We start from the raw sequence: 15,196 nt of genomic DNA on the forward strand, positions 1-15,196 counted from the left end.
ACGAGCTATCATATAGAAGAGAGATAAACCAAGGGGTCCGACAGGGATGTCCCCTCTCAGCAACTCTTTTTAATATCTACTTAAATGTAATAATAATAAAATGGAGTAAAAATTTACACCAAGGAATTAAACTTTCACCTACAGTTAACTTAAACACTCTCCTCTTTGCAGACGACCAAATAATAATTACAAATTCTGAAGATAACTTACAGAAAGCTATTTTAAATCTAAATGAGATATCCAAAGATTATGGTATGATAATATCAACAGAAAAATCAAAAACTATGGCCTTTAAAGGACAAGATCCAGCAAGAACTAAAATAGTAATAGATAACAAGATCTTAGAACAGGTGAATTCATTTAACTACCTAGGATGTATGATCACATATGAAAATGAAAAAGATATAAACGTAAAAATTGCAAAATATTTAAAAATAACAGGCATAATTAACTCTATATTTAAACCATACCTAGTTCAAAAACAAACCAGGCTAAAAGTATACAATAATTAGCCTTACTGGTCTTAATGTATGGAAGCGAAATCTGGACAATAAAACAAAAAGACAAACAAAGATTAACAACAGCAGAAATGAAGTTTATGAGAAAAACTGCAAATATACCCTATTTGATCACAAAAGAAACGAAGATATTATGAAAGAATTAAACCAAGAACCAGTAATAAAAAAAATTAAAAAATATAAACATAAATGGATGGAACACGTTCAAAGAATGAAAACAGAAAGATTACCAAAACAAGCCTTAAAGTACAAGCCATTAGGAAAAAGAAAACCAGGACGTCCTCTTAAACGATTCAACGATGACTTCTAAGGCCAGAACAGGCCATGCTAGGCCTAAATCCTTGATACGTATGATGATGATATTTATTTTTAATGTTGGACTCATTCTGTTTACAATTATTTTGGGTAATATTTTGGAATCAGTATTCAGTAAGGAGATAGGTCTCCAATTGCTGACTTTCAATATGTCAGTGTTGGGTTTTGGATTAGTGTTATGATCCCTAGTTTTGATGAGGATATAAGTTCACCTTCTTGGATGACTGTTCTGAAGACTTGGGTTAAGATGGGTACTAGGATGTTTTTGTAGAAAATATTATCCATCTCATCCAGTCCATCTCATCCTGGTGATTTATTAGGTTGCAGTGAAGCAATTTTCCTGCTTTACTTCCTTAATTTATCTGTTCAGCTCAACTTGTTTAGTTGTTTTGCAATATACAGTTCCTTGTAATAGGAAGTGAATATTCTACTTATTTTCATTGAGTTTGATATTATTATGCCTGTGTGTCATATTTTGGTTATTTCTTGTTTCTATTTGCTCTTTTAAATTTGATTGTATAAGGGCCTTGTGAATTTTTTCTGTTGTTGGTCTAGAGACACAAAATTCACAAGGTCTTACTTTTCAACATTTGCATACTATAGCTGTCTTATTTATTTATTCATTTATTTTTATTTTACATACTTTTTGATCAGGTTCTTCATCTGGGCATACTGTAATTATTAGATCCAGCTTAAATTATGTTAATTTTTTGATAGTGTGGTTACTATTCTTGTTCTTCCTTTTTTTGGTTTTTTTTGCCACTGATGATTTTATTGCATTCTTTTTTTTAAGGTTGCCTCACTATTCTGGTAATGAAATTGGTATTTGTCTTAAAACTCTGTGGTAGCTTTTCCCAATTTAGTGATTGCATTTTCTAGTATTGACATTAAATTAGCATCTTTCATGAGTGCTGGATTCATGTGTTAGAAATCAGGTGCATGATTTGGGGATTTGTACTTTAAATTGATGATTATCACCAACTGGCCTGTAAGTTTTTCATTGTTGTTTATGGAGATGGTTTCACAAATATGCACAACAATGAATGCAAGTCTAGACAGAGGTTAAAATCACCAGAATGCTATATATTTTATGGTGGTCACCTTACAAATTTTTTAGTGTTTACTTGTTTTTTTGCCTATTGGTTTTCTTTACTTAAACCTGCAGAATTTTTATGTAAGTAAGATGAAATGTTGTATCTCTGAATATACTAATTATTTCTGTGGAACTACCAGTTTATTGCCTTATAAAGGGTCATGTTATAATTGAAGGAGCTGGGTGATTCTGATATCAGTATCTCAAGGATCAGTGGCAGTGCTACAGAAACAAGTTTGCTGGGAGAGAGTTTTGAGTAGCAAGATCGAGAGAGAAGGAGGGTGAGCATGAGGTGGCATTGACTTGATATAAGGTAATGTGATTGAAACACGGAAGATCAGCATGAAAATGCCAACTCTGTTAGCGAATGTTGAGAAAGGATAGGATGCTTGAAGAGACAGATAGAGGTATGGAAGTTATAAAAAATGAGTTGACGCATGAAAAAAGAGAAGACTTGCAAGGCTGACAAATATAAGAGGAACAAGAAGTATGACAGTTAACAGAATGAGAGGAGAGAGAATGGGTGAGTGAGGGAAAGAGGAAGAATAACAGAAAGATCAAGAGAGAGTACAGTAGCAAGAATACAGGGATGTGAGGAAAGGCAAATGATGACTGACTGACTGACTGAGTGAGTGAGTGAGTGAGTGAGTGAGTGAGTGAGAGAGAGAGAGAGAGAGAGAGAGAGAGAGAGAGAGAGAGAGAGAGAGCACAGAGGAAGAGTGCTGGAATAGACATAATGAGGAATGCAGGTGAGCAATCAATGATTGCTCATTCATTGATTGTTTATCAGTGTGTCTAACTACCAACCCATCAATATTTCTGAAATGGTAGTAATGCTCGATTTTAGAGAAGTAGAACTCACATATAGAAATGGGTTGACAAACAAGCTATATTTTGCAAGTACTTTTCTGATATTTTATAACAATGTTACAGCTGAGCTGGATAAAGAGAAGGGATACTATGATACTGTTGGACTTTGCTAAGGCATTTGATAGAATGCACATGAATGGCTGTTGCATAAACTGGAGAATATGGGACTGGAACATAAACTCTTGACTTGGATAAGTGGATGGTTGATGGAGAGGTATTAGAAAGCGGTATATTGTGGGTGTGAATCTGCAGATTTAATTTGACCAGTGGTGTACTCTAGGGATCAGTCCTAGCCTGCTGTTGTTCAATCTATACATTAATGATATTGGGAAGGATATGACAGTAGATATGCAATTGTTTTTTGATGATGCAAAGGTAGGCATGGCAATCAGGGATGTTATTGATACCCAGCACTTACAGAATGATTTGAATAAACTGGAATAATAAGAAAATCATAACTACTGTCTATTCAATGTTAGAACACATAAAGTTATGCACTTTGGAGTAATGAGATTTCCAATGGCTATTATATTAGCAGGAGTATTACAAGAAACTGATGAAGCTAGGGATATTGGGGTTATGATGAACAGGAAATTGAAGTTCAAAGGTCAGATAGAAAAAATTTCAAATACAACTCAGAGGATAATTGTGATGTTGAAATAAACATTGCCATGCAAGGATAAGGAAGCCTTCTGCCACTTCAAAGGCCTGTAGCTCAGTGGAAGTGACGTTTGCATCCTCTGTACTAGGCCACTTGAACATAGACTTAAGTTCAAGTCTAGTTGGCGACCAGAGGAACTTTTTCTTTGACTGGTTCCTGAATTAGTCAATCTCTGACATGGACAGGCAGGTTTTTTTTTTCTCCCGGAAATGTGTGTTTTTCATCCTGTAACTCAAGAAAATCAACCACAGAACCCACACTATTTTAGATAATAACATCTCCTATTAGGGATCACAAGACTATAGCAGTTGTTTGCCAGTCTCTTCATTGGTTGCTGCTTATAATTAGTGATAGTCTTGGGCCAGCTATCTTTGAATGGCTACCAGTGGAGACTGAACTGCCCACTCACACTCAGTCTTCAGAAGTTACATAGGGCTAAAATGGCCTTGCATATACTCCCTATAAGGGAATAAAAAGGCATTAGCTGATACCTGATTTGCCACTTCATAAGGTCGTAATATGACTCAATCTAGACTACAGTGTGCGGTCTCAGATAATAATATAAATAATATTGTAGGGGTAGTGATGATAACTCGGAGAAAAAGAATTGCGATTCCACTGTATAAAGCACTAATCAGACCACCTCTGGTGACCGGGATTTAAAGAGTATAAATTAACCTTGGAGTAAGTACAAAGGCAGATAATAAAAGTGATGTAGGTGTCGCACTGTATGATCGTCGGCTTGTCGAGAGCTCCTGAAAAGATTAGTAGTATTTTATGTTATCATTAGCGATTTTACTAGAATTTTACGTAGTATTGTTTGCTTTTTGTTTCTTGGTGTGTCTGTGCGATTTTTGTGTGTTTTCTGTGTTATTTTAATTATTATTTTTAAGATAAGATAGCGTACATATGGCACCGATAAAAAAAAAAATGGCGGCCAGATCGCCATGTTTGTTTAAGAGTTTTGGTATAAAAGAGTTTATGCAATGTGCTGTCTGTGAGATGTTTGCTTTGCGAAGAGTGGTGAGAGTCTGGTTAGATGGTGATAGTGGAGTTAATATGTGCAGAAAATGTAAGGAGAATGAGGATCTCAAGCATGTTTCAGGTGGCAAGAGTGATATCGTTAAAGATAGCCAGAATATAGACAATAGCGATGTGATAAAGAATTGCGAGGTAGTACCAGATAGGGGTGAGAGCGTCGTTGAAGGTAGAAATACAGAACGAATGGATGATTTAATTGATAATGAAAATGGCGAGATAGATACAAGTAGTGAAATCGCACGGTTGAGCGGAGCGATACACAGAGCAAAGTGGCAACTGGAGCATATGGAAAAATGTGTGCTGAACGTACGGACTAATAAACGACAAAAGTCTGTTACGAAAAATAATAGAATGTTTGTAAACGTAAATAAAATGAAGCAGTGAGTGCTGTATGGAGATTCGCTATTAAGAGGTGTGATAGTTGGGAGTTTGACGAAATCGTACCAGCTGGGTGCGAACATAAAGGATGTCAGCGAATCTATTCGAGTGCAAAAACATAGGATGAAAGAGATGATAATCGTGGCAGGAACAAATGATTTGAAAGAAGACAATATGGAAATGATAGAGGATGTGAGGGAATTACTTGAGGTAGCAAAAGAGAAGAGTGAGAGGTTAGGATGGTGAGTATTTGTCCGCTGTATGACAGTGAAGTGTTTAGAAGGAGGGCCATAATTGCCAATTACTTTATGCGTAGGTAATGCATGGAGAGTGGGTGTGGAATTTGTGGATGTGTGGAGTGAGTTCGATGGGCGAAAGGATTTATATAAGATGGATGGGTTACATTTGAATGGATTTGGTGTATGGAGGCTTGAAAAAGTGTTGATGAATGAAGTGGAAGTACAGACTCAGGGAAACTAGATTTATTAAGGGGGGGAGTAGATATGCAGACTTTAGGGAGGCAGTTGAGTGTATGAATGAGTATAATATGCCCGAGCGAGTACGAAGGACAACAAATCAGAATGGGATAGTTAGTATAAGGCATCAAAGTAGGGATGGGGCTAATGGGTGTCTGCAATTCATGTACACTAATGCCAGGAGTATTAGGAACAAGAAGGAAGAGTTTTTGGCCTTGGTTAGCACTTCCAGCCCACAGGTTGTTGGTATTAGTGAAACATAGCTGACAGAAGATGATAAAGCTAGTGGGATTGAATGCAATGGGTATAGCGTGTTCAGGAGTGATAGGGAGAATAAAAAGGGGATAGGAGTGTTATTGATGATAGCTGATGAGTTGCAGCCAAGCAGTATAGAAGTTGAACTGCAGGATAGAGAAAAGAGCACATTTGAGGCTATTTGGTGTGAGATTGAGGCTAGCAGAACAAAATATACAATTGGGTGCTGCTATAGACCAGGTGATGTAATAGATGGTGGGGATAGTATGCATAGGCAATAGAAGAAATGTGTGGAAGGAGGGTAATTATTATGGGTGATTTTAATTATGGTAATATTGACTGGAAAGAGGCACATGGGAGAAAGGAATTGGATTATATGTGGTTATTAATGGACAACTATCTGCAACAGCATGTAGTGGAAAATACCAAGGGGCAGAGAGTGCTTGACCTAGTAATTGCATCTGAGAATCTGGCTGTAATGAACATGACCATGTTGCCACTAATTGGTGAGAGTGATCATAAGGTCATGACTTGGAAGGTGGCTAAAGGAGTGGAATTTACAATTAAGACAGGCTACATGTGGAATTACCGGGCTGGTAAGTATGACAAGCTTAGGAGTGTGCTTGGCTCAGTGCTATGGCATGTAAAACTGCAAGGGCTGGATGTTGATAGTACATGGGAAGAGGTTAAGAAGTGTTTGCAGGAGGCAATGGTTGACTGTATACCTAGAGTCCGAATAATAAATCAAGTAGGGATTAAATGGATGAATAACACTATTAAGCTTGAGCTGCAAAAAAAGAAACAATTGTGGAGGGAATTTAAGGAGAAAGGTGACCAGCAGGCGCAGGAACAGTATAAAGCTCAGGCCAGGATGGTAACAAGGGTGGTAAGAAAAGTAAAAGTGGATTATGAAAGAAAATTGGCAATGCAGGCTAAAGAGAATCCCAAACAGTTTTTTCAATATGTTGCAAGTAAAAGGAAAAATGTTCATGGCAGAATGATTTTAAAAAATGCTGAGGGTAGGGAGGTAACCGAATCAGTTGATATAGTGGAATTACTGAGTGAGCACTTTGCAAGAGTATATCATCCAGGTGGTGACATTGCAGGAATGGAAGAACCAACATCTTATACTGGAATTGTGATGAATGTGAAGTAGAGGTAAATAGTCTATTACAGAAACTCAATATCAATACATCTGTGGGATTGGATGGTATACCAGCTCATGTCGTATGTGAAGCGGCTAAAGAATTGTCAGTACTCTTGACCGTTTTGTTTAATTTCAGCCTCGGGTCTGGGTCAATCCCAAGGAGGTGGAAAGAGTGGAAAATAGTTCCGCTGCATAAAAGTGATTCCAAGGCTGCTGTTGAAAATTACCGGCCAATCAGCATAACAGGAGTCATTATCTAGGTCTTGGAGAAAATAGTCAAGAGGAAAATACAAGACTGGATAGATGAAAATGGGATACTGTATCAGGGACAGCATGGTTTTGTGAAGGGTAGGTCATGCCTCAGTAACTTGCTCACGTATTATAATACGGTGCCGGCTGAACTGGATAAGGGTAATGGGTTTACAGTGATTCTACTGGACCTTGCTAAGACCTTTGACAGGATACCACATGGAATTCTAATCAGTAAATTGCAGCATATGGGGATGGATATAGGGTTGGTGAGATGCATAGAAGGGTGGTTGACGGAGAGATATCAGAGAGTGGTTTATTCAGGAGTAGAGTCCACAAGATGGCCTGTGACTAGTGGTGTGCCACAAGGATCTGTTCTTGGACCACTGTTGTTTAATTTGTTCATTAATGATATAAGAAAGGATCTGAGAGGAACAGTTCATTTGTTTGCGGATGATGCAAAGTTGGGTAGGGCAATAGCGAATGCAGATGATGTCAAAATTTTGCAGGATGATTTGGATAGATTGGAGGTCTGGGATAAGGAGAATGGATGTCAATTTAATGTGGCAAAATGTAAGGTTATACATTTTGGGGTGAAAAGATTAGCAGCAGTTTACTACATTGGTGGAACTGTACTCCAGGAAATCGATGAGGCATGAGATTTAGGAGTGTTGATGGATAAGGAGTTGAAGTTTAGGGGTCACATTGCAAAAGTGGCCAAATCAGCTCATCAAATCACTTGGTTGCTGAAGGATACGTTGACATGCAGAGACAAGCAGGTTATTGTTCCTCTGTATCGAGCCTTGATAAGATCCCATCTCGACTACTGTGCCCAGATTTGGTCACCTAGGTTTCTTCTTGATGGGGAGGAGGTTGAGAGGATCCAGAGGCGAGTGGAGTGACCAAGATGATAGCAGGTCTGGAATGAACCTTATGAGAACAGGTTGAGGATTTGTGGGTTGCAAAAATTGGTTGATAGGCAGAGGAGGGGAGATATGATTGAGACATTCAAATTACTGAAGGGTTTCTTTAAAATTAATTTAGAAGATATTTTTGAGAACAAGGCTGGTTGTGGGATGACTAGGGGATATCCATGGAAACTGGGCAAAAATGTGGTTAGTAAAGGTGTTAGAGCTGGGTTCTTTACATTTAGAGTGGTGAATGAGTGGAATGGGCTGCCAGAGTCTGTGGTGGATGCTGTGACAGTAAATGAGTTTAAGGCAAGGTACGATAGATACTGTATGAATGTCGAACAGTTGTGATGAACATGATTTGGGGCCTCCCTCGATGAGTCTAAGGACTCCCTGGAGTTGCCCGTAATAATAATAATAATATCAGAACATTACAGCTTTGAGGATACAATGAGGACATTCTATACTAGTGTTTGATGTATAGAAAACAAAGGAGTGACATGAATGAGAAATTTTAATTGCTGAGAAGTATTTACATAATTTGACATGGGAGATTTTTCATATAGTAGAATAACAGGAAGGAACAAGGACAACAGGCCATTCCTGGAATTTGCAAAAGGAGGTGGTGAGTAGGAGGATGAGAAGTGACTTTTTTTGATGAGAGTAGATGGACCATGTAATTCATTGCCTGATAGAGTGGTGAACATGCAGATGGTCAATGGGTTGAAGTAGTGGTGTGACAGACTTTGTGTTATCCAAGATGGTCCTTGTGTGATGACTCTTGTTACTCCTTGAGGTCCAGAATAATAATACTGATAACAAATTAAATACACAGGTGTCCAAAAGCTAAGGAGGAAATGCATGTTTATCTATATATGAAAACATTTTCACGACAACGGCCAAATGTTGACAAAAATTTATTACCAGCATATTAATAAATTATATTACACAAAAAACGTGTTATAAATTTCATACAAATTAAATTGCAATATGTATTTGGCAAAAGTTATAAATTTCTTAAGGATGTAGTTAACTACATCCTTAAGAATGTAGTTAAGGAATTAATGTACAGTGTTCACATAAATTATGCAGAGAGACATTTCAGTATGGAATATATCTACCCCAAACTGTGATGCAGCTCTCTCAACATCACACCATGCTTACCACCAAACGATTAGGAGTTCCTGAGGTAAAATGGCCCACTCCTCCTGAAGAGCACCAATAAGGCACTGTTTGTTTTCTGGAAGGGAATTTTGATCAGCAATGTATCTTCCTATTGCATCCCAAACATGTTCTATGTGGATGAGATCTGAGGAGCATGCTGGCCACGCAATTCAATTAATATCGTTGGTCTCCAGAAGTATCTCTACTGCTCATGTATGATGTGGCATAGTATTGTCATCCATAAAAATGAATTCTTCACTTACAGCACCATGGAACAATCGAACATCATGTTGAAGAACTTTGTTGCAATATTGTTCACTAGTCATAGTCCCTTTTTCCAGCACTTATAACTCAGTTCATTAAGCATAATGCCTCCCCACACCATGACTCTAGCACTGCTGCATCTATCCCTTTCAAGAACATTCTCACGATAGTAAGCCGTACCACTTTCATGCCAGATCAAGTGTCATCTAGAATTGGAGGAAAGACTAAAATGACTCTCATCTGTAAAGAGTACATTAGCTGATTGGTGTCTTGTCCAATTTTTATGGATACAACATCACTGAAAACATGCTCTATGATGAGCTGTGGATAAAGGGATGCAGACTACAGGCCTTTGGGCATATAGGCCTACTTGTCGTCATTTTGCCACAGTTTGTCATATCCACATACCAGTGCTTGAATGGAGCAGACTTGCGAGCTGACCTGCTGTGGTGTGTCTATTATGTTTTGTGTGATAATCAAAAATCTGTCTTCATGTAGAGCGAGGGTGACCTCTTAGCAAACGTCTAGAATACATTCCATTGGTTTGAAATCATTTAGATGATATCTTTGAGACATTGCAAGTCATCCAAGTTTGCAACTTTATTCCTTCATGAAAAGAGCTTCCGTCAAACACAATTTGCTTAGCACAGCCTTTTATTGCGTTGAGTGCTACCATGTGACCCCTTTGCATGTGATTCGAAAATTTGAATATGTCCACTTTCTACTCGAAATCATCAGTTATACAAATTGCCACAAGCTGATTCATCTGAATTTGCAGATGTAATCTTCAGAAATAGTGTTTGTCCTTAGGTTTTGGACACCAGTGTATATATTCAGAGTTGGTAGCACCTTCCTTTTTCAACTTCTTTTGTTATTTTCTTCCACATCAAAGTAGAAGCGATCATGCCAATTAATTGTTTATAACAATGATTTACTTGTTTATGTCATGCTAACATAGGTTACTTTGTGCTACAATATAGTGGTAAATTCAATTGTCCAATGTGGATCAAAACTGAAACTGAAAAAATATATTGAGAAACTACCAGTAAATTTCATTGAAATCCATCAAATGTTTCATATACAATTAATGTGCTGCTGCATTTTGAATTGGAAACTGAAGAAAATTTAAGCCAACTCACCTAACAAATTGCTTTTGTATGTAGAAACATTTCTTACCTTCTCAGCAATCAAAAAATCAGTTTGAAGTGCTTTTCTTTCACATGTAGCTCCCAAGCCGAGTACAAATAAAAGATACAAGAAAAGGCTATAGACGAAAAAATAAAAAATAATAAAACATGGGATGTTTAATAATGTTAATCAGTCATTATTCATATCATATCTAAACCACAAATTAAATATCCATAAATGTGTTTGGGCTTAAGAACAGACTAAACATAATACTGTATTTCTTGAAACCACACAACTTCAAAAAATAGGATGCTAGCTATGGCACTACTGTTTATTGAGGTTGTGAAGGTGGTAGATAATTTCGTCTGCTATGAACCAGGTGATGAAATCATCTGCCACCTAAAGACATTGTCAAACCTGCACATCCTGAAGGTTGAGAAGCAGAGATAGTATCCATATGGCTAATTGAGCTGTCAACCAGCTTTATTTATTCTACTATTTATTTTGATATTTAATTTGCCACTTTCTCTAAAAAGTATGCTTAAAAAGAAAAAATATGTTACATATTCTATAGGCTGACTAGGAGAATCAACTGATATATCTTTGGTTTTCATTCCTAAAAATTTTAATAGCTTTAGTTATTATTTATTTAGTTAGCTAGTTAGTTATTATTAGTTTTAGTTATTATTTAGTAGTTATTGTTAATGTTCAAACTAAATATGTCACATAATCAGAGAGCAGTATATGGTGGAGCCAGAACAAAGAGAAGGTTTGGAGGTATTTATCCTATTGGAAAATAATCCAAAGCCATTCTAATCCTAAGAATGGAAGCCAAGTAATGGATCAAATTGCCAGAAGTAATGGAGAAGAAATCCATTAATGGTCAATTTTTATGCTAATTAGAAAACCTCTTGACTCGTAAATGGCTATTGAATAAATGTATGATTCTGCTACTTGATTAACAAACCAATTATCTTGATCATTGGCAATTGCCAAGAAAAGTTTAGAAAAGTCGAGTAATTGTCAAGAATGTCTTGTGAAAGTTCTGTCAATAACAGTACACTGTACTCTTTTCTCACCTGACAAACATTGCATTACCTATGAATGACTTTCCTAAAGATAATGCCTATGTAAGCACATTACTTGGAATATGAGAGGTTTGAAATATGCCTAGTTCTATTTTGTTCCTTCAACCCTCCTACAGTTTAGTATACAGCAGGGTATAATCAGTGTTGTGTTTCTCATTTTATCACATACACAATAAACAAATCACATTTACAAATTTGTCAAGGTGGTAAAACAGTACACAGTAACTGAATCTATTTACAAACAAAAATGTGTGTTACTAAAATTTATAGAGAATTATATTTTATAGTGGAGTTGACGTTATGATCAAAAGTTGATAATTTCCATAAGCAGAAAGTTGAGAAATTAATCAGAGAACACTAGTACTAATCCAATATACAAATCAACCAAAATCATTACAGCATTGAGACAATAAAATGTGCATACACCTTTATTGAGAAAACTTCCAGCCAAGTGTCTAGCCAAGTCAGGCCAATATGACATCTGCCTTATGCGAGGACAGACTGAAGAAATAGGACCAGAATATCTCATCCTGCCAAAACAGGGTCCAAATTAGTGCAAGACAACCAGGATCCTTCCTCTTTCCCCCCCCCTTTTTTTTCTGGATATCCAGATGTCACATCTCATGGTAAATACAGTTACAGGGCAATGGATCCCACTGATAGTGGTCTGGAAAATAGAGTAAGAAGAAAGACTCAGGAGAAGTAAAATAAAGAATATGGGAAGATAGAAAAAAAAAAAAGAGGAAGAATGAAGAGGTACAGTACATCACTCATTGGGAGATCCTTTCCACAACCAGGTGTCGCACCCTGTATGGGACTTTAACAGTGACAGTAATCTTTTTTCAAAAATATACAGTGGAAAAGTATAAGAAACATAAGGAATTTATATTTTTAGAGAAAATGCTTTTTATACTAATGAAGGTTTTTCTAAACTCATTATTATCATCATCAGAACTCCACAGCGGAAGGTCCGACAGTCTCACACAAAATAGTTTATCAAACCATGTCTTAACCATGGGAAGTTTTTCTGCTGAATTAAAATGCATATCATTATAATAATATTTTGGATTATATTTTGGAACAGTGACAGTAATCTTTTTTCAAAAATATACAGTGGAAAAGTATAAGAAACATAAGGAATTTATATTTTTAGAGAAAATGCTTTTTATACTAATGAAGGTTTTTCTAAACTCATTATTATCATCATCAGAACTCCACAGCGGAAGGTCCGACAGTCTCACACAAAATAGTTTATCAAACCATGTCTTAACCATGGGAAGTTTTTCTGCTGAATTAAAATGCATATCATTATAATAATTAATTTGGATCTTCATGGACTCACAAAACATATCACAGAAGGTACATCTTAGACAACAGAAAGTCTATCATACTACTCCTTAAGCCCATTCACCCACCCTATCAGGTAATCAATTCCATGGTTCAACCATCCACTATGCAAAAAAGCCATTTCTCACCTTCCCACTCACCACCTCTCCTTTTGCAATGTCTATGGAAGGCCTCTTGTCCTTGTTCCTTTCCCTTGTTTGACTATAGGAAAAATCTCACCAGTGTCAATCCTGCAAAAATCGCTCAACAGTTTAAATGTCTCACTCACATCACCCTTCATCTTCCATTCACTAAACTCTAATTTTTATGCCCTAAATCTATTCTCATAACTAATACTGTAAAGTGCTGATATCGATTTTTGTTATCTGCCTCTATACTCACTAATTTATCCTCTTCAAATCCTGGTGAACAAATCTGAGTACAGTAATCCAGATGTAGCGTGATTAGGGCTTTATAAAATGGATTCACCACTCTTTTACTGCTACTTGTCAAAGTCCTTAGTATTCCAGCAATTCTTTGAGTTATCTACACCTGCAATATGCCTCCTAAACTATAAATTTTTATAGACTATCGCCCCAAGATCCCTTGCTTCCTCCACTTCCTCTAGTACACTTTTTTTTTTCACCAACAGAGCATTTAGCCTTGCATTGGTGAATCCCAAACTCCAAGACCTCACATTTAGTTGCATTAAACTGATATTCCTATTCATCTGCCATTCTATCTAGCTTATTTAAATCCTGAAATGCTACCACATCAGCACTATTACTAACAACTCTTCCAAGCTTCACATCATCATATGCCAATAACTGGATATCTCTCTGACATAAAGGTTAAAATGCAAAAGTCCCTATACTGCTCATAGAAAGGTCACAAATGTGGAATCCCCACTTGTGACCTTCCATTTCCTTGATACTGCTTGCTCACACACAGCTCTCACTATCTGTCTGAAAGCCAGTTTTGATATGTAAATCTTCTGTGTTGCAACTAAGTATCAACTTAGTTGTGGTGTGCTATCAAATGTCTTTATCAAATCCAAAAAATGGCAGCATATACCTGTCCCTCATCATGTGCCTTTTTTTTTTTTTACCATAAAAGTGAGCAGATTATGAAATGGGCACCCCTTAAGAAATTCATGCTAACCTTCACAGATAATATTACCATCTGCAACATCCTTTCACTAATATTTTCAAAATCTTAACAACCACAGAAGAAATACAAATTCATCTATAATTCGATGACTGCATTCTACTACCACCGTTGTGCAATGACACATCTTACCCCCTTCCATTCATTAAGCACTCTGTCAATAGCTAGACTTTCATTAAACAGCCACATCAATAGAGCATAGAATCAGTTTAATTGATCAGTCCTTAGTATTTGAAATAAATTCTCCTCATGGACTTTTTAACCATCAACCTTTCAAAGTATAAAAGTTCCAGGATGAACTTTCGTCCTTTTCTAGGGTGAAACGTTCTGAAAACTGATCATTAAACAGCTTCTCTTTATCATCTGCACTGGTCACTTTACCTCCTTTTCCATCTAATAATGTCATTCACACACACAATCATTTCTCCTCCCTACTGGTCAAATAATAAAAGAATTCCTTGGGATTTTCCTTGTGCTAATCTCTTCATATATTCCATTTTTGTCTTCATTACTATACTAGTTGATTTAGTCATATATCATTATCATCATCATCAAATTCCTGCCATGTACCCTCAAGGGGTGTACAGGATATGACAGTACTACATGAAAAAATTACATCATTACTAACTTCCTATCTACAATTTTCCTCCAAATCAGTCTGTTACTTGTCAAGACTCCAACATTATCAGATCTTATATTTCTATCGTCTAAGGCACTTTGTACCGTATCAATCCACCTATATCTTGGTCTTCCTCTGGGTCGTTTTCCTGCCAACCTGGCAGAGAACACTTGTTTTGCTAATCTTTCCTCTCCCATTCTATTTAAGTGACCATACCATCTGAGATTAGCTCTGCTAACACATTCCTGGATGCTGACAATGTCAAGTTCTTTCCTAATATCCTCATTTTTAATATGATATTGCCATTGATGCCATCTGTTCACGCCTCTAAGCTTTCTCAGGACTCTCATATCTGCGGTCTCTAGTCTTTGGTCAAGTGTTTTACTTCTGACCCAGCTCTCAGATCCATAAGTTAAAATTGGTTTGAACACAGTCTTGTATACAGCTAATTTAGTGTTCTGACTAATTTCTTTCTTATTCCACATGAATTTATTCAATTGACTTCCCACGATACCAGCTTTGCTGA

General features: G+C 36.7%; 1 protein-coding gene across 3 annotated transcripts in view; it reads right to left on the minus strand.

Moving 5' to 3' along the window:
• LOC150097663 (solute carrier family 12 member 8) overlaps positions 1–15,196 on the minus strand; it is a 280,215-nt gene that overhangs the window by 117,949 nt on the left and 147,070 nt on the right. For all 3 annotated transcript variants that reach the window (XM_090407151.1, XM_090407150.1, XM_090407152.1), the window contains exon 9: positions 10,519–10,606. In XM_090407151.1, coding sequence (XP_090263277.1) covers positions 10,519–10,606 — 88 coding nt within the window. The remainder of the gene's footprint in view (positions 1–10,518; positions 10,607–15,196) is intronic.

This window comes from Typopeltis vanoorti, chromosome 17 (assembly GCF_054136105.1).
Source record: "Typopeltis vanoorti isolate ZY-2024b chromosome 17, IOZ_Tvanoo_1.0, whole genome shotgun sequence".
In the NCBI taxonomy this organism is placed as follows: Eukaryota; Metazoa; Arthropoda; class Arachnida; order Uropygi; family Thelyphonidae; genus Typopeltis; species Typopeltis vanoorti.